The following is a 23581-nucleotide window of genomic DNA, read 5'->3' on the forward strand; positions in this document are numbered from 1 at the left end:
GTCTGGTGGCTGTTCTCCTCCCCAGCTGTTCAATTTTCCCCCGGTCTTATACCCCCAAAGCACCGGATTGTGTCATTGACTTTTAAGATTGTCAATATACTCAATTCAAACTTGATTGGAGTTTGGTATTTTCGGGATATAATTTAAACTGATTGGCCTGATTCAAATCTGTTTTGTCGTTTCCAGGCAACCAGCTACCCCAGTAGCTGGAGCACATGTTATATTGTGTGTTATTGAGAACACTTGGTGCTGTCACTACTAGATTTTACTCTGTTAAATGTACAGTACACCCACATCTTCATAACAATGGTTTTGAGAGATGTATTTTGTCCTTTTTTTTTCACCTTGTCATACTCACCAGATACCTTCTCTGTTAGTGATGCAAATACCTCACTCGGTTTACCTGTCAACTATGTTTGAACCAACAATACACACATGGTCATTGGCCATTTCATTTGTTTCACCACTTTCTCAACTGAAAAGGGCTTTGGCCCCAGTTAGGGTATGGTGTGCAGTTCTGGTCTCCACATGATGAGAGGGATGTGATTGCACTGGAGAGGGGACAGTGGAGATTTACCTGGAAGGTTTCAGTTATGAAAAGATTGGACAGCCTGGGATTGTTTTCCTTGGAGCAGAGGACACTGAGGGGTCGACAGGAAGAAATCTTTCCCTGTGGTGAAGGGATCGATCACCTCCGCAGGGTGGAGGGCCTCTGTGTAGCTGTAACAATAATTCCTGTAGTCAAGATTAGAGTGGTGCTGGAAAAGCACAGCAGGTCAGGCAGCATCTGCGGAGCAGGAAAATCGACGTTTCAACCCTTCATCAAATGCTGCCTGAGCTGCCATGCTTTTCCAGCACCACTCTAATCTTGACTCTGATCTCCAGCATCTGCAGTCCTCACTTTCGCCTACAACAATTCCTGAGCCAACCCATCACTGCCTGGCCTGAGGTATATCCTTGAGATATGATGCTAACTGGCTACGTTAATGTGAGGTCAATCAGTAGTTAGGCAATAGGCTCGCAAACAAAGTTTTATGCGTTCAACGTTTATTCCTTTGGATAAGGTGAAGCTGTACAAAAGTTTCAGGAAGAAATTCCAAAGTTCCAGCCTCTGACAGTGAAGTGAAGGGAATGAGTGATTCACAAGAGCCTACAGCAGGAGAGCTGCAGGGATCCTGGAGTGTTGTCCAAAATTCATTGTCATCGCAGGTCAGCGAGCACACGGGTGATGGGGAAATGTGATTCAATGTGACTCGGACAGAACTGTTTTATGAGTTCAGGTTTACACAGGCTGTAGGTTAGAAGGCTAACCAGATGATGTTGGAACTGTCAATCTGCAAGTGTTTTCCCCGAATGACATACTATCCCGGATTTAGATTTGTAATCACTGTCGTTCATCCTTGGAATTCCTTACTGGGCTGTACCATGGGGGTCACAATGAGCGAGCAGTTAAAGAATCTCACTACTCGTATTGACCCCTATCCTTCATACATAGTTAGGTTGGGGGCAACCTGATAGAGATAATGAACGGGAGAATGATGCAGGACCCAGGCTGATCTCATGGGGAACTCGTGCTGAATTTAAATTCAATTTAAAAATCTGAAATATGAAGCTAGTCTCAGTGATGGTGACGACCAGCGATTGTTGTTAAAAACCCATCTGGTTCAGGAATGTCCTTCTGGGAAGGAAATCTGCTGTCCTGACCTGATCTGGCTTCAAGTGATTTCTAAGCAACAGCAATGTGGTTGACTCCTAACTACCCTCTGAAGTGGCCACTGTGTCCATTAAGTATTTGGAGTGGACAGCAGATACTTGCCTTGTCTAGAACACCCACATCCCATGAAAGAATAAGGAGAGTAGTTAACATACTGATCTCTGATCCCAGTTTGTAAATTAAAACAAACCAGGAGATTTGAGCATAAACTCTGGGAGAGTTGGAATAGACTGTGTTGGGCAGGACTCCATCCCCCTGGGGAGCACTGAGCTTCAGGAATGTGCTGCCATCCTCATACAGTGGCTGCTGAACCTCTCTCCTTCTGAACGGGAGCCACACCAATTGTGAGTCAGTGGAATTCCCTGCCTAGTGAAGCAGTTGAGGCTACCTTGTTGAATATTTTTAAAGCAAGGTTAGATTTTTGAACAGTAAAGGAATTAAGGAATACAGTGAGAGGGTGGGTAAGTGGAGCTGAGTACATGGAAACATCAGCCATGATCCTGTTGAATTGGGGAGTAGGTTCGATGCGCCAGGCGGCCTACTCCTGCTCCTGGTTTTAAGTTCTTATCTCCTATGAAGATCCCATCGTGTATAAGGTAAGCGTCCTTGTCACAATTCCATGTGATGTCGTGGCTATGAGATTCTGCTGTGATCTTCCCCCTGTCTGTCTCATGAGAGACTTACAGGGTTGCAGTAGGATTTCTGAGTCTACGGCATCTGAAAGTTAAGAAAATCTTGGGAGAAAATATTGAGCCATTGCAAAAAACAAGTGTTTTTTTGAACACTTCATTTACTTAATTATTGGAGGCTGGGATGCGTGGATGTTTGAGCAGGAGCTATGTATGAACCAGTTTGGTTATGAAGAAGTACGTATCCTTACTGATTGTTTGGGTCCTGTAAGGACAGCGAGAGATGACAAGCCTTCTGTTCAGTCAGCAGCTCCTTGCTTCCTTCTCATGCTGCAGGCACTCTGCAGTGTGGGCCAGGTCTAATGGCCAGTCAACCCAGGAACAGGCCGTTCAGCCTGTCAGGCCCGTGCTGGAAAATTATTCCAACTCCGGGCACAAGCCCACAGGAAGAGATTGGAAATTGATGAGTCGGGAAGGAGGTGTGAAGTCTAGTTGTGATGTGTTACTGCTGGAACGCTGTTAAAGGGTGGAACTGAATTAAACGGTCAGGGAGAGGAATTACTGTGTGAAATGGAACAGAGTATACAATGAAAAGGTCAGCACATGACCTGAGAGATTGTGATTGATGAACTTGAGCCTGGTCAATTCTTCCTGCTCCTGATTCTTCATTGCCGGTCCAGGAACTGCAGGTTTATGGGATTCTTAGGAATAAGAACAATTCTGGACTTTGCAGGAACTTCCTTTGTTCCAGGCTCCAGTTTTAGCTGGAACTGTTTCAGCAGCTGAAATCAGAAAGAGTCATTTACATTTTTAGCCATTTACAGCCACAGAAAGTGGCCATTCTGCCCATTGTGTCTGTACCAATCCACAAAGATCTGACAACATTAATCCCACTTTCTAGCTTTTGGCCTGTAGCCCTGGAAGTATTCATAAATACCCTGCTCACAAGTTACAAGAGTTTGTGACTCAACCACCCTTTCAGGAAGGGTCACTCGACTTGAAACGTTAACTCTGATTTCTCTCCATAAATGCTGCCAGACCTGCTGAGCTTTTCCAGCAATGTCTGGTTTTGCACCCTTTCAGGCAGTTAGTTCCAGACTCCCACCACCCTCTGGGTGAAACAAATTCTCAACTCTCTTCTTTGCCTTCAACCTTTTAGCATAAATCTATGCCCCACAGGTCATTAACCGCACTACTGATGGAATAAAGTGCCTTTTCTAACTGTATCCCTCATAATCATATAGACCTCTATCAGATCTCCCCTTGATCTTCGCTACTCCAACCATACCAACTCCAGCCTATCCAGTCTTTTCCTCATAGCTCAGCCTCTCCAGCCCAGGTAAATCTCTGCACCTTCTCCACTGCAGTCCCATCTTCCTGTGACCTGAACTGTACACAATGTGGGCCCAAACTGGTTTTGTCCAGCTCCGTGCACTTGTATTCCAATGCCTCGGCTAAGAAAGCTAAGGATCTCATATGCGCTCAGAACCACCTTATAAGACCGTGAAAACATAGCAGCAGAAGTAGGCCATTCAGCCCATCGAGTCTGCTGTGCCATTCAATGAGATCATGACTGATCTGATAACCCTCGACTCCACGCTCCTGCCTTCTCCCCCAGACCCTTGGTTCCCTTCCTGATTTAAAATCTATCGATCTCAACCCTGACCATACTCAATGACCCAGCCTCAACAGCCCTCTGTGGGAATAAATTCCACAGATTCACTCCCCTCGGAGAGAGGCGATTCCTCCTCATCTCTACCTTCAATGGTGGACCCCTTATTCTGAGATGATGCCCCTCTGGTCCCACAAGGGGAAACAGTTTCTCCACACCTACCCTGTCAAATCCCCTAAGAATCTTCTACCTTTCAATAACGTCACCTCTCGTCCTTCTGTACTCCAATGAGTACAAGTCTAATCGACCCAATATTTCCTTATAAGACAGAACACTCATATCTGACATTGACCTAATGAACCTTCTGTGCACAGCCTCCACGGCCCAAGGGGCCAGCTGTGGTCTGAGTAGTTTTAGCTCTGCCTCCCTTCTCCCTAACCTGTTCCCTTCAGGGATCTATGGATACAGAGCCACACTGTGCCTGCTCTGGTTGACAGAGTCGAGCTGCCACCAGTCCTTACCCTGGCCAGTGTCAGTTGCATTTCCAGCTCAGCAACCCTTCGCCCTATGCAGCTGCGGACACCGAATCCAAACGGCATCGAGCTGAACGGGTGGTGCTTGTGTTTATCTGCTTCTCGGAGCCAGCGTTCTGGCTTGAAGAGGTGAGGGCCCGGAAAGTTCTGTTCACTGTAGGACATTGCGTAGTGACACAGGATAAATGTTGTCTGTAAGGAAGTAAGGAATGGTACAATGACAGAAACAATAACAGGACTTACGAGAGATTTTCAATCTGGTACAGAACCACTTCCCAGTATCTGGACTCGAAACGTTCAATCTGTTTCCCTCTGCACTGATACTGGCAGACCTGCTGAGTTTCACCAGTATTGTTTGGTTTTGTTTGTTTCAGATCTCCAGCATTTACAGCTCTCGGTTTGTCTTAATCTGAGAATATTTCCAAGGCAGGCCCAGCGTACTTCCATAAACCTGCAGGGCCTGTCACTGCCATTGCCTGAACGTTGGAGGGAAGCACCAGATAACATTGGTGTGAGCGGGGTCCACATCTCTCTCTTTCTCTCACTCGGTGAGAGTGGTCCCAACCTCTCAATCTCTGTGGTGTCTGACTCTGTACGGTGTAACTGTGGGTCTGTCTCTGTCTCTCTCGGTGTGAGTGTGTCTCTGTCTCCCGGTGTGTGTGTGTCTCTGTCTCGGAGTGAGTGTGTCTCAGTCTCTCTGGGTGTGAGTCTGTCTCTGTCTCTGGGTGTGAGTGTGTCTCTGTTTCGGTGTGAGTGTGTCTGTCTCTTGGTGTGAGTGTGTCTTTCTCTCTCGGTGTGAGTGTGTCTCTGTCTGTCTGGGTGTGAGTGTGTGTGAATGTGTCTCTGTCTCTCGGTCTGTATGTGTGTCTCTGTCTCTGGGTGAGAGTGTGACTCTGTCTCTCTCAGTGTGAGTTTGACTCTGTCTCTCTGGGTGAGAGTGTGTCTCTGTTTCTCTGGGTGTGAGTGTGTGTCTCTGTTTCTCTGGGTGTGAGTGTGTGTCTCTGTGTCTCTCGGTGTGAGTGTGTGTCTCTGTCTCTCTGGGTGTGAGTGTCTCTGTTTCTCTGGGGGTGAGAGTGTGTCTCTGTTTCTCTGGGTGTGAGTGTGTGTCTCTGTGTCTCTCGGTGTGAGTGCGTGCCTCTGTCTCTCTGGGTGGGAGTGTGAGTCTCTGTCTCTGGGTGTGAGCGTGTGTGAGTGTGTCTGTGTCTCAGTGTGAGTGTGTCTCTGTCTCTGGGTGAGCGTGTGTCTCCGTCTCTGGGTGTGAGTGTGTCTCTGCCTCTCTCAGTGTGAGTGGGTCTCTGTCTCTGGGTGTGAGTCTGTCTCTGTCTCTGGGTGTGAGTGTGTCTCTGTCTCTGGATGTGAGTGTGTCACTGTGTCTCTCAGTGTATGTGTCTCTGTCTCTCTCAGTGTGAGTGTGTCTCTGTCTCTGGGTGTGAGTGTGTCTCTGTCGCTCTTGGTATGAGTGTGTCTCTGTCTCTCTCGGTGTGAGTGTGTCTCTGTCTCTGGATGTGAGTGTATCTCTGTCTCTGGGTGTGAGTGTGTCTCTGTCTCTCTGGGTGTGAGTATGTGTCTCTGTCTCTCTGGGTGTGAGTGTGTCTCTGTCTCTGGGTGTGAGTGTATCTCTGTCTCTGGGTGTGAGTGTCTCTGTCTCTCCGGGTGTGAGTGTGTGTCTCTGTCTCTCTTGGTATGAGTGTGTGTCTGTCTCTGGGTATGAGTGTGTGTCTGTCTCTGGGTGTGAGTATGTGTCTCTGTCTCTCTGGGTGTGAGTGTGTCTCTGTCTCTGGGTGTGAGTATGTGTCTCTGTCTCTCTGGGTGTGAGTGTGTGTCTCTGTCTCGCTCGGTGTAAGTGTGTCTCTGTCTCTGGGTGTGAGTGTGTCTCTGTCTCTGGGTGTGAGTGTGTCTCTGTCTCTCTGGGTGTGAGTGTGTGTCTTTGTCTCTCTCGGTGTGAGTGTGTGTCTTTGTCTCTCTCGGTGTGAGTGTGTGTCTCTGTCTCGCTCGGTGTAAGTGAGTCTCTGTCTCTCTGGGTGTGAGTGTGTGTCTCTGTCTCTCTCTGGGTGTGAGAATGTGTCTCTGTCTCTCTCGGTGTGAGTGTGTCTTTGTCTCTCTCGGTGTGAGTGTGTCTCTGTCTCTCTCAGTGTGAGTATGTGTCTCTGTCTCTCTCGGTGTGCGTCTCTGTCTCGGTGTGAGTGTGTCTCTGTGTCTGGGTGTGAGTGTGTCTCTCTCTCGGTATGAGTGTGTGTCTCTGTCTCTCTCAGTGTGAGTGTGTCTCTGTCTCTCTGGGTGTGAGTGTGTCTCTGTCTCTCTCGGTGTGAGTGTGTATCTCTCAGTGTGAGTGTGTGTCTCTGTCTCTGGGCGTGAGTGTGTCTCTCTCTCGGTGTGTGTATGTGTCTCTGTCTCTCGGTGTGAGTGTGTCTCTGTCTCTCTCGGTGTGAGTGTGTCTCTGTCTCTCGGTGTGAGTGTGTCTCTGTCTCTCTGGGTGAGAGTGTGTCTCTGTCTCTCTGGGTGAGAGTGTGTCTCTGTCTCTCTGGGTGTGAGAGTGTGTCTCTGTCTCTCGGTGTGAGTGTGTCTCTGTCTCTATCGGTGTGAGTCTGTCTCTGGGTGTGAGTGTGTCTCTGTCTCTCTGGGTGAGAGTGTGTCTCTGTCTCTCTGGGTGTGAGAGTGTGTCTCTGTCTCTCGGTGTGAGTGTGTCTCTGTCTCTCTGGGTGTGAGAGTGTGTCTCTGTCTCTCGGTGTGAGTGTGTCTCTGTCTCTATCGGTGTGAGTCTGTCTCTGGGTGTGAGTGTGTCTCTGTCTCTCTGGGTGAGAGTGTGTCTCTGTCTCTCTGGGTGTGAGAGTGTGTCTCTGTCTCTCTGGGTGTGAGAGTGTGTCTCTGTCTCTCGGTGTGAGTGTGTCTCTGTCTCTATCGGTGTGAGTCTGTCTCTGGGTGTGAGTGTGTCTCTGTCTCTCTCAGTGTGAGTGTGTCTCTGTCTCTCGGTGTGAGTGTGTCTCTGTCTCTCTCAGTGTGAGTGTGTCTCTGTCTCTCTCGGTGTGAGTGTGTCTCTGTCTCTCTCGGTGTGAGTGTGTCTCTGTCTCTCAGTGTGAGTGTGACTCTGTCTCTCTGGTTGAGAGTCTGTCTCTGTCTCTCTGGGTGAGAGTGTGTCTCTGTGTCTCTCGGTGTGAGTGTGTGTCTCTGTGTCTCTCGGTGTGAGTGTGTGTCTCTGTCTCTCTGGGTGGGAGTGTGAGTCTCTGTCTCTGGGTGTGAGCGTGTGTGAGTGTGTCTGTGTCTCAGTGTCAGTGTGTCTCTGTCTCTGGGTGAGCGTGTGTCTCTGTCTCTGGGTGTGAGCGTGTGTGAGTGTGTCTGTGTCTCAGTGTGAGTGTGTCTCTGTCTCTGGGTGAGCGTGTGTCTCTGTCTCTGGGTGTGAGTGTGTCTCTGTCTCTCTCGGTGTGAGTGGGTCTCTGTCTCTGGGTGTGAGTCTGTCTCTGTCTCTGGGTGTGAGTGTGTGTGTGTGTGTGTCTCTGTCTCTGGATGTGTGTGTCACTGTCTCTCTCAGTGTATGTGTCTCTGTCTCTCTCAGTGTGAGTGTGTCTCTGTCTCTGGGTGTGAGTGTGTCTCTGTCGCTCTTGGTATGAGTGTGTCTCTGTCTCTGGATGTGAGTGTATCTCTGTCTCTCTGGGTGTGAGTGTGTCTCTGTCTCTCTGGGTGTGAGTGTGTCTCTGTCTCTCTGGGTGTGAGTATGTGTCTCTGTCTCTCTGGGTGTGAGTGTGTCTCTGTCTCTGGGTGTGAGTGTATCTCTGTCTCTGGATGTGAGTGTCTCTGTCTCTCTGGGTGTGAGTGTGTGTCTCTGTCTCTCTCTGGGTGTGAGTGTGTGTCTCTGTCTCTCTCGGTGTGAGTGTGTCTTTGTCTTTCTCGGTGTGAGTGTGTCTCTGTCTCTCTCGGTGTGAGTGTGTGTCTCTGCCTCTCTTGGTGTGAGTGTGTCTCTGTCTCTCGGTGTGAGTGTGTCTCTGTCTCTCGGTGTGAGTGTCTCTGTCTCTCTCGGTGTGAGTGTCTCTGTCTCTCTCGGTGTGTGTGTGTGTGTGTGCCTCTGTCTCGGTGTGACTGTGTCTCTGTCTCTCTGGGTGTGAGTATGTGTCTCTGTCTCTCTCGGTGTGCGTCTCTGTCTCGGTGTGAGTGTGTCTCTGTCTCTGGGTGTGAGTGTGTCTCTCTCTCGGTATGAGTGTGTGTCTCTGTCTCTCTCGGTGTGAGTGTGTATCTCTCAGTGTGAGTGTGTGTCTCTGTCTCTGGGCGTGAGTGTGTCTCTCTCTCGGTGTGTGTGTATGTGTCTCTGTCTCTCGGTGTGAGTGTGTCTCTGTCTCTCTCGGTGTGAGTGTGTCTCTGTCTCTGGGTGTGAGAGTGTGTCTCTGTCTCTCGGTGTGAGTGTGTCTCTGTCTCTATCGGTGTGAGTCTGTCTCTGGGTGTGAGTGTGTCTCTGTCTCTCTCGGTGTGTGTGTCTCTGTCTCTCTCAGTGTGAGTGTGTCTCTGTCTCTCTCGGTGTGAGTGTGTCTCTGTCTCTCAGTGTGAGTGTGTCTCTGTCTCTCTCGGTGTGAGTATGTCTCTGTCTCTCTCGGTGTGAGTGTGTTTCTGTCTCTCTCGGTGTGAGTGTGTCTCTGTCTCTCGGTGTGAGTGTGTCTCTGTCTCTCTCGGTGTGAGTATGTCTCTGTCTCTTTCAGTGTGAGTGTGTCTCTGTCTCTCGGTGTGAGTGTGTCTCTGTCTCTCTCGGTGTGAGTGTGTCTCTATCTCTCTCGGTGTGAGTGTGTCTCTGTCTCTCGGTGTGAGTATGTCTCTGTCTCTCTCAGTGTGAGTGTGTCTCTGTCTCTCTCAGTGTGAGTGTGTCTCTGTATCTCTCGGTGTGAGTGTGTCTCTATCTCTTGGTGTTAGTGTGTCTTGCTCTCTCGGTGTGTGTGTGTGTCTCTGTCTCTCGGTGTGAGTGTGTCTCTGTCTCTCTCTGGGTGTGAGTGTCTGTCTCTGGGTGTGTGTGTCTCTGTCTCTGGGTGTGAGTGTATTTCTGTCTCTCTGGGTGTGAGTGTGTCTGTCTCTCAGTGTGAGTGTGTCTCTGATTCTCTGGGTGTGAGTGTGTCTCTCTCTGGGTGTGAGTGTGCCTCTGTCTCTCTGGGTGTGAGTGTGTCTCTGTCTCTTGGTGTTAGTGTGTCTCGCGTTCTCTCTCGGTGTGTGTGTGTGTCTCTGTCTCTCGGTGTGAGTGTGTCTCTGTTTCTCTCGGTGTGAGTGTGGGTCTGTCTCTCGGTGTGAGTGTGTCTCTGTCTCTCTGGGTGTGAGTGTGTGTCTCTGTCTCTGGTTGTGTGTGTCTCTCTATCTCTCTCGGTGTGAGTGTGTGTCTCTGCCTCTGGTTGTGTGTGTCTCTCTGTCTCTCTCGGTGTGAGTGTGTCTCTGTCTCTCTGGGTGTGAGTGTGTCTCTGTCTCTCTGGGTGTGAGTGTGTCTCTGTCTCTGGGTGTGAGTGTATCTCTGTCTCTGGGCGTGAGTGTGTCTCTGTCTCTCTTGGTGTGAGTGTTGGTCTGTCTCTGGGTGTGAGTGTGTCTCTCTCTCAGTGTGAGTGTGTGTCTCTGTCACTCTCGGTATGAGTGTGTCTCTGTCTCTTGGTGTGAGTGTCTCTGTCTCTCTCGGTGTGTGTGTGTGTTTCTGTCTCGGTGTGAGTGTGTCTCTGTCTGGATGTGAGTGTGTGTCTCTGTCTCTGGGTGTGAGTGTGTCTCTGTCTCTGGGTGTGAGTGTGTCACTGTCTCTCTTAGTGTGAGTGTGTCTGTCTCTCTCTGTGTGAGTCTGTCTCTGTCTCTGGGTGTGAGTGTGTCTCTGTCTCTCTTAGTGTGAGTGTGTCTGTCTCTCTCTGTGTGAGTCTGTCTCTGTCTCTGGGTGTGAGTGTGTCACTGTCTCTCTCAGTGTGTATGTCTCTGTCTCTCCGTGTGAGTGTGTCTCTGGGTGTGAGCGTGTCTCTGTCTCAGTGTGTGTGTCTCTGTCTCTCTGGGTGTGAGTGTGTGTCTCTGTCTCTCTGGGTGTGAGTGTGTGTCTCTGTCTCTGGGTGTGAATGTGTGTGAGTGTGTCTCTATCTCTCTCGGTGTAAGTGTGTGTCTCTGTCTCGCTCGGTGTGAGTCTGTCTCTGGGTGTGAGTGTGTGTGAGTCTGTCTCTCAGTGTGTGTGTGTGTGTGTCTCTCAGTGTGAGTGTGTGTGTGTGTGTCTCTGTCTCGCTCAGTGTGAGTCTGTCTCTGGGTGTGAGTGTGTGTGAGTCTGTCTCTCAGTGTGAGTGTGTGTGAGTGTGTCTCTGTCTCTGGGTGTGTGTGTGTCTGTGTCTCTGGGTGTGTGTGTGTCTGTCTCTCAGTGTGAGTGTGTCTCCGTGTCTCTGGGTGTGAGTGTGTCTCTGTCTCAGTGTGAGTGTGTGTCTCTGTCTCTCTGGGTGTAAGTGTGTGTGTCTCTGGGTGTGTGTGTCTCTGTCTCTCTCGGTTTGAGTGTGTGTCTCTGTCTATGGGTGTGAGTGTGTCTCTGTCTCTGCGTGTGAGTGTGTCTGTCTTGGTGTGAGTGTGTGTCTCTGTCTCGCACGGTGTGAGTGTGTCTCTGTCTCTCTGGGTGTGTGTGTCTCTGTCTCTCTGGATGTGAGTGTGTGTCTCTGTCTCTCTCAGTGTGAGTATGTGTCTCTGTCTCTCTCGGTGTGCGTCTCTGTCTCGGTGTGAGTCTGTCTCTATCTCTGGGTGTGAGTGTGTGACTCTGGGTGTGAGTGTGTGTCTCTGTCTCTCTGGGTGTGAGTGTGTGTCTCTGTGTCTGGGTGTGAATGTGTGTGAGTGTGTCTCTATCTCTCTCGGTGTAAGTGTGTGTCTCTGTCTCGCTCGGTAAGAGTCTGTCTCTGGGTGTGAGTGTGTGTGAGTCTGTCTCTCAGTGTGAGTGTGTCTCTATCTCTCTCTGGGTGTGAGTGTGTGTCTCTGTCTCTGGCTGTGAATGTGTGTGAGTCTGTCTCTGTCTCTGGATGTGAGTGTGTCACTGTCTCTCTCAGTGTGTGTGTGTCTCTGTCTCTCAGTGTGTGAGTCTGTCTCTGTCTCTCTCGGTGTGAGTGTGTGTCTCTGTCTCTCTCGGTGTGCGTGTGTCTCTGTCTCTCGGTGTGAGTGTGTCTCTATCTCTTGGTGTTAGTGTGTCTCGCTTTCTCTCTCGGTGTGTGTGTGTCTCTGTCTCTCGGTGTGTGTGTGTCTCTGTCTCTCGGTGTGTGTGTGTCTCTGTTTTTCTCGGTGTGAGTGTGTCTATGTCTCTCTTGGTGTGAGTGTGGGTCTCTCTCTCTCAGTGTGAGTGTGTGTCTCTGTCTCTCTGGGTGTGAGTGTGTCTCTGTCTCTCAGTGTGAGTGTGTCCCTGTCTCTCTGGGTGTGAGTGTGTGTCTCTGTCTCTGGTTGTGTGTCTCTCTCTCTCTCGGTGTGAGTGTGTCTCTGTTTTTCTCGGTGTGAGTGTGTCTCTGTCTCTCTCGGTGTGAGTGTGGGTCTGTCTCTCAGTGTGAGTGTGTGTCTCTGTCTCTCTGGGTGTGAGTGTGTCTCTGTCTCTCGGTGTGAGTGTGTCTCTGTCTCTCTGGGTGTGAGTGTGTGTCTCTGTCTCTGGTTGTGTGTGTCTCTCTATCTCTCTGGGTGTGAGTATGTGTCTCTGTCTCTGGTTGTGTGTGTCTCTCTGTCTCTCTCGGTGTGAGTGTGTCTCTGTCTCTGGGTGTGAGTGTGTCTCTGTCTCTCTGGGTGTGAGTGTGTCTCTGTCTCTGGGTGCGAGTGTGTCTCTGTCTCTCTGGGTGTGACTGTTGGTCTGTCTCTATCTCTTGGCGTGAATGTGTGAGTCTTTCTCTGTCTCTGGGCGTGAGTTTGTCTCTGTCTCTCGGTGTGAGTCTGTCTCTGTCTCTGGGTGTGAGTGTGTCTCTGTCTTTCTGTGTGTGTGTCTCTGTCTCTCGGTGTGACTGTGGGTCTGTCTCTGTCTCTCGGTGTGACTGTTGGTCTGTCTCTATCTCTTGGCGTGAGTGTGTGTGTCTTTCTCTGTCTCTGGGTGTGAGTGTGTCTCTGTCTCTCGGTGTGTGTGTGTCTCTGTCTCTCTCGGTGTGTGTGTGTCTGTCTCTATCTCTTGGCATGAGTGTGTGGGTCTTTCTCTGTCTCTGGGTGTGTGTGTCTCTGTCTCTCTGGGTGTGAGTGTGTCTCTGTCTCTCGGTGTGTGTGTCTGTCTCTCGGTGTGACTGTGTGGGTCTGTCTCTGTCTCTCGGTGTGGGTCTGTCTCTGTCTCTCTCGGTGTGAGTGTTGGTCTGTCTCTGTTTCTCTCGGTGTGAGTGTGCATCCCTACTTCTCCCAGTTTATGAAGATATTTAGTGTAACTGTTTTTACCTCAGTTGCTTATTGACAGATTTGCTTACTTTCTGTGGAATATGGTAACCACCCAACACGATGTCCCTGTGCAGTGTGCGAACCACGTTTGGAACAACTGGGTACAACCTGGGGGGGAAAACAGAAGGAAAACTGACCATTTTGTTCTTGTATTTCAACTGCTTGTTGCGTGCCAGCCACCCTCTGCCAGATCCCCCTGTGTCCCCTCTACACATGCTCCCCCTCTCCCCTGCTTATTCCCCGTCCGTGTCCCCTCTAAGACATAGGAGCAGAAATTAGGCCATCTACTCTGCCACTCAATAATGGCTCAACTCCATTCTCCTGCTTCCTCCCCGTAACCCTCAATCCCTTTGGTACTCCAGAACCTATCTATCTCAGTCTTAAATAGACTCTCTATTAAAAATGACCTGGTTTCCACAGCCTCCTGTGGTAATGAACTCCATACTTATTCTGCTCTCGTGAGCCCTGTGCACTCTCCCCATGACCATCATTTATTGCCACCTCTAATTGCCCCTTGAACCGATGGCTTGCTTGACTATTTCCGAGGCTGGCTCAGGCTGTTGTGTGTTGCTGCCTCTGGGCTCCTGTAGGCCAGACCATGGAAGGATGGTAGATTTCCTTCACTCAAGGATAACACTGAACAGGCTGGGAGGTTGACAGCAATCTGTGATATATTTCATGATTGCTCTCACTGAAAGTAGTTTTCGATCGTAGATTTAATTCACCAAGTTTTAATTGTACTGGCTGCTGTGGTGAGTTTTGAACCCTTGTCCCTCGAGCTTTGGCCTGGAGTTTAGAGTTCAGCGATGTTACACAATGTCACTCTCCCCTAGTCTGAGACACTCGTTAAATACTGTATCATACTCTAGGGAGGGTACATCTCTGCATCTGTTCTCCACAGTAGTCACAGCTGAGAAGAATCCTGAGGTGCTGGCAGATGGAGGAGAGAACGTTGGTTATCACGGGAGGTGGATGTTTGAGAAGGGACCGGTCCATTTCAGGGACGTCTGTACTACACTTGAGGATCTGCAAGAAGGACTATCTCACTTTCTCTGTCACTCTCACACATTCACTCTCTCATACTCTCACTCTCTTACTCTCTCCCATTCTCTCCACTTTGACACACTCACTCTCACTGTCTCACTCTCACACACTCTCACATTCTCACTCTCTCACTCATAGTCTTACTCTCTCACACTCACTCTCTCACTCTTACTCTCTCACTCTCACATTCTCACTCTCTTACTCAAACTGGCTCACTCTCTCATTCTCTTTCACTGTCTCACACACTCTCTCCCTCTCACATTCTCACACTCTCAGTCTCACCCTTCTCCCTTCCTCGTCTTGCCCTCTCCCACCCTGCCCAGTGCCCTAACTGGGTTTTAGGTTAAGGGGTTTCATTAACCAGGGTGGGTAAAGTGTGCCCTCTCCAGTCCCCAGCGAGAGAGTGCAGGGTGACAGGGTAACTGAGCCGTTGGAACGAGAGCTGACAGGGAGGAGATTGATCTTCTTGTCATAGTCCAGATCAGCATCAAGATATGGTCTGATATTGGAAAGAACATGAACGTGGTCTTACTGAGGGAGTCATCCTGAACTAAGTTGTACATTTAATGACTATTAGTCGCATTTATATAGCACCTTAATCCACTCAAACCCACGCCCACTTCCATCTAGGGCAGCAGATCCATGGGAACACCATCCCCTGCAAGTTCCCCTCGAGCCCCTCACCATCCTGACTTGGAAATATAATCACCGTTCCTTCAGTGTCACTGGGTCAGAATCCTGGGATTCAGCACATGGACTGCAGCGGTTCAAGAAGGCAGCTCACCCCCACCTTCTCAAGGGGCAACTAGGGGTTAGACAGTAAATATTGGCCCAGCCAGTGATGGCCACGTCAACAGTAGAATATCCTAACAACTATATACAAGGATTGACGATAACCAAGGAGTACAATTGGTAAGAAAGCCATATCAGTGATGTCTGTATCATGGTGTGTGAACATGAGAATTTGATATACATGTAATGGTACCACAGTTATTGCTGAGGCCTGCCTACACATTACTGATGGTTATTTCTTATTTGATAAAGTTATTTTAGAGTTATACAGCATAGAAACAGACGCTTCATAGAGACATAGAGATGTACAGCACGGAAACAGACCCTTCGGTCCAACCCGTCCATGCTGACCAGATATCCCAACCCAATCTAGTCCCACCTGCCAGCACCTGGCCCATATCCCTCCAAACCCTTCCTATTCATATACCCATCCAAATGCCTCTTAAATGCTATAATTGTACCAGCCTCCACCACATCCTCTGGCAGCTCATTCCATACACGCACCACCCTCTGCGTGAAAAAGCTGCCTCTTAGGTCTCTTTTATATCTTTCCCCTCTCACCCTAAAGCTATGCCCTCTAGTTCTGGATTCCCCCTCTCCAGGGAAAAGACTTTATCTATTTATCCTATCCATGCCCCTCATGATTTTATAAACCTCTATAAGGTCACCCCTCAGCCTCCGACACTCCAGGGAAAACAGCCCCAGCCTGTTCAGCCTCTCCCTGTAGCTCAAATCCTCCAACCTTGGCAACATCTTTGTAAATCTTTTCTGAACCCTTTCAAGTTTCACAACATCTTTCCGATAGGAAGGAGACCAGAATCGCACACAATATTCCAACAGTGGCCTAACCAATGTCCTGTACAGCCACATCATGACCTCCCAACTCCTGTACTCAATACTCTGACCAATAAAGGAAAGCATACCAAACACCTTCTTCACTATCCTATCTACCTGTGACTCCACTTTCAAGGAGCTATGAACCTGCACTCCAAGGTCTCTTTGTTCAGCAACACTCCCTAGGGCCCTACCATTAACTGGATGTCCAGTCTGGTTTGCTTTCCAAAATGCAACACCTTGCATTTATCTAAACTAAACTCCATCTGCCACTTCTCGGCCCATCTAATCAAGATCTTGCAGTACTCTGAGATAATCTTCTCTGTCCATTCCACCTCCAATTTTGGTGTCATCTGCAAACTTACTAACCAAACCTTCTATGTTTAGATCCAAATTATGTATATAAATGATAAAACGTAGAGGACCCAGCACCGATCCCTGTGGCACTCCATTTGTCACAGGCCTCCAGTCTGAAAAACAACCCTCCATCATCACCCTCTGTCTTCTACCTTTGAGCCAGTTCTATATCCAAATGGCTAGTTCTCCCTGTATTCTATGTGATCTAACTTTGCTAACTAGTCTCCCTTGGGGAACCTTATTGATGTCTTGCTGAAGTCCCATGTAGACAACGTAAATTCCTCTGCCTTCCTCAGCCTTTATCACCTCTTCAAAAAACTCAATCAAGTTTGTGAGACATGATTTCCTCACACACAAAGCCATGCTGACTATCCCTAATCAGTCATTGCCTTTCCAAATACACGTAAATCCTGTCCCTCAGGATTCCCTCCAACAACTTGCCCACCACCGATGTCAGGCTCACCGATCCCAAGTTTCCTGGCTTGTCCTTACCACCTTTCTTAAATAATGGCACCACATTAGCCAACCTCCAGTCTTCCGGCACCTCACCTGTGACCATCGATGATACAAATAACTCAGCAAGAGGCCAAGCAATCACTTCTCTAGCTTCCCACAGAGTTCTAGGATACACCTGATCAGGTCATAAGGCCATAGAGTCATTGAGTCATATAGCACAGAAACAGGCCCTTCGGTCCAACTAGTCCATGCTGACCAGATATCCCAACCCAATCTAGTCCCATCTACCAGCACCTGGTCCATATCCCTCCAAACCTTTCCTATTCAATATACCCATCCAGATGCCTTTTGAATGTTGTAATTGTCCTGGGGATTTAAGGCAGAAAGGAAGAGAGATGGGGATTTAAAGCAGAAATTCAGGGAGCTCAGGTGGAAGCTTAGAGCTAGAACAAACAGAGTTGTTGTCTGATTTGTTACCCGTGCCACGTGCTAGTGAGAGAGAGAGAGGAGTTGAACACATGACTACAGGGATGGTGGAGGAGGGAGAGTTTCAGATACCTGGATAATTGGGGCCCTTTCTGGGGTAGGTGGGACATCTAAAAACAGGATGGTCTTCACCTGAACCATACGGGTACCAATATCCTGGGGGGGAAATTTTGATAATGCTCTTTGGGTGGGTTTAAACTAATTCAGCAGCGAGATGGGAACTGAAATTGTAGTTCCAATGTACAGGAGGTTGAGAGCACTGAGGTCAGAAATGAGGTTTCAAGGTCGCAAGAGTTCACTGGCAAGGTGGTTTGAAGTGCGTCTACTTCAATGCCAGGAGCATCCTGAATAAGGTGGAAGAACTTGCAGCTTGGATTAGTATCTGGGATTTTGATGTTGTGGCCATTTCGGAGACATGGATAGAGCAGGGACAGGAATGGTTGTTGCAGGTTCCAGGATTTAGATGTTTCAGTAAGAACAGAGAAGATGGTAAAAGAGGGGGAGGTGTGGCATTGTTGGTCAAGGACAGTATTACGGTGGCAGAAAGGACATTTTGAGGACTCATCTACTGAGGTAGTGTGGACTGAGGTTAGAAACAGGAAAGGAGAGGTTACCCTGTTGGGAGTTTTCTATCGGCCTCCAAATAGTTCCAGAGATGAAGAGGAAAGGATGGCAAAGATGATTCTCGATAGGAGTGAGAGAGGCAGGGGAGTTGTTATAGGAGACTTTAACTTTACAAATATTGACTGGAAATACTATAATTTGAGTACTTTAGATGGATCAGTTTTTATCCAATGTGTGCAGGAGGGTCTCCTGACACAGTATGTAGACAGACCAACAAGGGGCGAGGCCACATTAGATTTGGTACTGGATAATGAACCAGGCCAGGTGTTAGATTTGGAGGTAGGTGAGCACTTTGGTGATAGTGACCACAATTCGGTTATGTTGACAATAGAAGGAAACTGCAGGGGATGGATACAATTGAAATGTGGAGCTTACTCAAGGAACAGCTACTGCGTGTCATAGAGTCATAGAGATGTACAGCATGGAAACAGACCCTTCGGTCCATGCTGACCAGATATCCCAACTCAATCTAGTCCCACCTGCCAACATCCAACCCATATCCCTCCAAACCCTTCCTATTCATATACCCATCCAAATGCGTGTCCTTGATAAGTATATACCTGTCAGGCATGGAGGGTGTTGAGCGAGAGAGCTGTGGTTTACTAAAGAAGTCGAATCTTGTCAAGATGAAGAAGATGGCTTATGTTAGGATGAGATGCGAAGGCTCAATTAGGACGCTTTAGTGTTACATGTTGGCCAGGAAAGATCTAAAGAGAGAGCTAAGAAGAGCCAGGAGGGGACATGAGAAGTCTTTGGTGGATAGGATCAAGGAAAACCCTAAGGCTTTCTCTAGCAATATCAGGAATAAAAGAATGACTAGAGTAAGATTCAGGCCAATCAAGGATAGTAGTGGGAAGTTGTGTGTTGTGTTCAAGGAGATGGGGAAGTGCTAAATGATTAGATTCCCTACAGTGTGGAAACAGGCCCTTCGGCCCAACCAGTCCCCACTGACCTTCCGAAGAGTAACCCATTCAAACCCATTTCCCATCTGATTAATACACCTAACGCTACAGGCAATTTAGCTTGCCAATTCACCTGACATGCACATCTTTGGACAGTGGGAGGAAACCCACGCAGACATGGAGAGAATGTGCAAACTCCACACAGACAGTCGCCCGAGGCTGGGATCGAACCTGGGCCTCTGGTGCCGTGAGGCAGCAGTGCTAACCACTGAGCCACCGTGTTGCCCCTTGATAAAAATACAGTAAAAATTTCATCAGTATTCAACACTAGAAAGCGACAATGTGGTCAAGGAGATACTGAGATACAGGCGACTAGACTAGACGGGATTGAGATTCACAAGGGGAGGTGTTAACAATTCTGGAAAATGTGAAAGTGGATAAGTCCCCTGGGCCGGATGGAATTTAACCTTGGATTCTCTGGGAAGCCAGGGAAGACATTGCAGAGCCTTTGGCTTTGATCTTTATGTCGTCATTGACTACAGGAATAGAACCAGAAGACTGGAGGATAGCAAATGTTGTTTTCTTATTCAAGTAGAGACAGCCCTGGTAATTATAGACCAGTGAGCCTTACTTCGGCTGTGGGTAAACTGTTGGAAAGGGTTACAAGGGATAGGATTTATAATAATCTAGAAAGGAATAATTTGATTAGGGATAGTCAACACGGTTTGTGAAGGGTAGGTCATGCCTCACAAACCGTATTGAGTTATTTGAGAAGGTGACCAAACAGGTGGATGAGGGTAAAGCGGTTGATGTGGTGTATATGGATTTCAGTAAGGCGCTTGATAAGGTTCCCCACGGTAGGTTATTGCACAAAATACGGAGACATGGGATTGAGGGTGATGTGGCAGTTTGGATCAGAAATTGGCGAGCTGAAAGAAGACAGAGGGTGGTGGTTGATGGGAAATATTCATCCTGGAGTTCAGTTACTAGTGGTGTACCACAAGGATCTGTTTTGGGGCCGTTGCTATTTGCCATTTTTATAAATGACCTGGATGAGGGCATAGAGGATGGGTTAGTAAATTTGTGGATAACACTAAGGTCATAGAGCTGTGGATAGTGCTGAAGGATGTTGTGGGTTACAGAGGGACATAGGTAAGCTGCAGAGCTGGGCTGAGATGTGGCAAATGGAGTTTAATGTAGAAAAGTGTGAGGTGATTCACTTTGGAAGGAGCAACAGGAATAAAGAATACTGGGCTAATGGTAAGATTCTTAACAATGTAGATGAGCAGAGAGATCTCGGTATCCATGTACATAGATCCCTAAAAGTTGCCACCACGGTTGATAGATTTGTTAAGAAGGCAAATGGTGTGTTATCTTTTATCGGAAGAGGGATTGAGTTTCGGAGCCATGAGGTCATGCTGCAGCTGTACAAAACTCTGGTGTGGCCATACTTGGAATATTGCGTACAGTTCTGGTCACCGCGTTATAGGAAGGATAAAAAGAACAAAGAAAATTGACAACCCAGGAACAGGTCCTTCAGCCCTCCACGCCTGAGCCTATCCAAATCTAAATCTACTATCTAAACCACATATGGAAGCTTTGGAAAGGGTTCAGAGGAGATTTACTCGGATGCTGCCTAGTATGGAGGGAAGGTTTATGAGGAAAGGCTGAGGGACTTGAGGCTGTTTTCATTAGAGAGAAGGTTGAGAGGTGACTTAATTAAGACATATAAGATAATCAGAGAGCTAGATAGGGTGGACAGGGAGAGCCTTTTTCATCAGATGGTGACAGCGAGCACGAGGGGACATAGCTTTAAATTGAGGGGTGATAGATATAGGACAGATGTCAGAGATAGGTTCTTTACTCAGAGAGTAGTCGGGGCGTGGAACGCAACGCCTACAACAGTGGTAGACTGGCCAGCTTTAAGGATATTTAAATTGGATAAACATATGGATGAAAATGGAATAATATAGGATAGATGGGCTTCAGATTGGTTCTGCAGGTCAGTACAACATCGAGGGCCGAAGGGCCTGTACTGTGCTGGAATGTTCTATGTTCTATGACACAGTCACATGTCCTGCCTTCTTTCCCAACAGAAGGTCAAGTTTTGCACCTTCTCTAGTATTACATCCACATACTGAACCAGAAAATGTTTTTGTACACGCTTATCAAATTCCTTTCCATCCAAGCCCTTAACACAGTGACAGTCCCAGTCAATGCTTGCAAAGTTAAAATCCCCTACCATTACCATCCTACTATTCTTACAGATAACTGAGATCTCCTTCCAAATCTGCTTCCCAATTTCCTGCTGACTTTTGGGGGTCTATAATACAATCCCAACAAAGTGATCATCTCTTTCTTATTTTTAAGTTCCACCCAAATAATTTCCTTGGACGTGTTCCCAGGAATATCCTCCTTAAGTACAGCTGTCATGTTATCCCAGATCCCCTTCTCTCTTGCCCCCCCTTCTCTCTTGCCCCCCCTTTCTAATCTTCCTGTAGCATCTATACCCTCGACCATTAAGCTGCCAGTCCTGCTCATCCCTGAGCCATGTTTCTGTAATTGCTTTAATATTCCAGTCCCATGTTCCTAACCATGCCCTGAGTTTATCTGCCTTCCCTGTTAGGCCCCTCACATTGAAATAAATGCAGTTGAATTTATCAGCCCAACCTTGTTCTCTGCTGAACTCTTGTCCACCCTGGCTAGTTCCCCTTTACTACTGTAGCAGCCTCAGCATTTTCTCTTTCTAGTACGATGACGAAATGTCTGAGAATGAACCTTCCAGCTCAGCGAGCAAACCTACATCCAGAACCTCAACCTGAGCTATAAATCTTCTCAAAACTCGCTGTCCAGGAACATTCAAATTCTCCCAATCTCCCACATTTGACAGGAAGAGCACATCACCCTACTAAAAGCTCTTTCTACCCTTTTAACAATCTACAGATCCAGAAATTACCTAAAAAGAAACACAACACACTTTGCTGAAAAAGCAGTCTTACTGTTCAAAAACATTGCTCTGGGATAACGTAATCCCAATCCTTAATATTAGAAGTCAATCAAGAGACAGATCATAGTATAAACTTAGAAATAAAACCTCACCTCACTATTAAAGATTAACAAAAATAAAAGATAGATTAAGGTTTCAAAGTTCATTGAGTCTTAAAACCCAAACACGTAGCTGATCAGGCTCAAAAACCAAGGGTCGTCGTCTTCGATAGTTTCAGGTGGTGATGTTTTGGTAAAATCAATGAAACCTCTGCAGTACCAAGTCCACCCCCACCCCCAGTTGGCTGTGTGGTTGGGTATTTGAGTGAAACCCAATCTCCAGAGTCCTTGTAAATTTCTCAGTCTGAAACTGCACTTGTTAGCCGCTTCCTGATCAGCAGATCTCAGAGCCTTACGCGATTTCTCAAACTCCAATGTTATAAAACGTGGTGTTGTTAGAAAAGGACACAAGAACAATCACGAAAGGGGAACTGAGTCAGACCACAGGGGCCGTTAAAACGGAGGCATCATTAACCAGGGTACAGTTTTACAGTCAGGAGCAGGAGGTTTAGAAGGGATTTAAGGAAAATCTTTTTCATTCAGAGGGTTGAAAGTGTCAGGGATTCATTGTCTAAAAGGGTGATAGAGGCAGGAAACCCTCAAAATATTTCAGAACTATTTAAATGAACACAACTACAGAGCGATTGCTGGCAAATGGGATTAGATGGATGTTTGATGCTCAGTACAGTCACAATGGGCTGAAAGGCCTTTTTTTAATTCATTCACAGGATGAGGGCATCACTGGCTGAGCAGTATTTATTGTCCATCTCTAATTACCCAGAGGGTAGTTAAGAGTCAACCACATTGTTGTGGGTCTGGAGTCACGTGTAGGCCAGACCAGGTAAGGATGGCAGTTTCCTTCCCTAAAGGACATTAGTGACCCAGATGGGGTTTCTAACAATTGACAATGGTTTCATGGTCATCATTAGACTCTTAATTCCAGATTTCCTTTTAATTGAATTCATATTCCATCATCTGCCGTGGTAGGATTTGTACCCAGGTCTCTGGGTCTCTGGATTAACAATCCAGCGATAATACCATGAGGCCATTACCTCCCCTTGCTGTGCTGTAAAATCTCTATGATTTTATTTTTTAGAAATAACTACAATTCTTTGTGGTAGGTATCCTCCCTGTAGCAAAAAGAAGGAACCATCCCTTCGCTATCCCTCAGTGAGATCTTCCAAAAAATACGTTGTGCCTCTGGGCTGAGCCAGATCTTTCCAGCTGTTTGTCCACGGTCCAGACCAGACCACAGTTTCCTTTAGCTCAATACCAGGCACCTCACCAAACCTTCCCTACACCTCCATCTCTCGCCTTTAAACTATCACCAAACCTCAAACAGATCATTGTTCATAGCAAACTGTCCGGCTTTCAGGACAGCACCATACAACCCTGTCACGGCAGACACTGCAAGACGTGTCAGAGTGTGGACATGGATACCACCAATATGAGTGTGGGCACCTCCCACTGTGTATGTGGCAGGTACTCTTGTGACTCAGCCAACGTTGTCTATCTCATAAGCTGCAGGTAAGGATACCCTGAGGCAGGGTACATTGGTGAGACCGAGCAGAGGCTACAGCAACAGATGAATGGGCACCACACAACAATCGTCAGACAGGGGTGTTCCCTCCCAGTTGGAGAACACTTCAGCAGTCCGGGACATTTGACCTTGGACCTTCGGGTGACCGTCCTCCGAGGCAGACATCAGGACAGGCAACAACGCAAAGTGGCCGAGCAGAGACTGATAGCCAAGTTCATTACCCATGTGAATGCCCTCAACTGGGACCTCGGGTTCATGTCACACTACAGGTGACCCCACTGCACTACACACAGATACAGACACACACTCACAGACAGACGCACACTCACAGACAGACACACAAATACACACAGACTCACACACGCACAAACTCGCAGACACACAGACACTCACACAGACACACACACACAGACATACACAGACACACACTCACACAGACACACACACACACAGACATACACACACAGACAAACACACACTCACAGACACACACACACACAGACATACACAGACACTCACACAGACACACACTCACACAGACACTCACACAAACAAGCACACTCACACAGACATACACACACAGACAGGCACACACAGACAGGCACACACTCACAGACACACACACAGACACTCTCAGACACACACACAGACACTCTCAGACACACAC

The 23581-nt window shown here is 47.9% G+C and overlaps 1 protein-coding gene across 1 annotated transcript in view; it reads right to left on the bottom strand.

Moving 5' to 3' along the window:
- Positions 1 to 1030: 1030 nt before the first annotated feature.
- LOC122551956 (sterol 26-hydroxylase, mitochondrial-like) overlaps positions 1031 to 23581 on the bottom strand; it is a 61827-nt gene continuing 39276 nt past the window's right edge. Inside the window, exons 7-9 of the mRNA XM_087989411.1 lie at positions 12864 to 12942; positions 4477 to 4680; positions 1031 to 3125 (exon numbers count right to left, since the gene is read on the bottom strand). Of these exons, the coding sequence (XP_087845537.1) occupies positions 3009 to 3125; positions 4477 to 4680; positions 12864 to 12942 (400 nt within the window). The 3' untranslated portion in view covers positions 1031 to 3008. The remainder of the gene's footprint in view (positions 3126 to 4476; positions 4681 to 12863; positions 12943 to 23581) is intronic.

Source organism: Chiloscyllium plagiosum, unplaced genomic scaffold (genome assembly GCF_037043375.1).
Source record: "Chiloscyllium plagiosum isolate Xiang-an unplaced genomic scaffold, Cpla_swu_hap1 HiC_scaffold_7, whole genome shotgun sequence".
NCBI lineage: Eukaryota > Metazoa > Chordata > Chondrichthyes > Orectolobiformes > Hemiscylliidae > Chiloscyllium > Chiloscyllium plagiosum.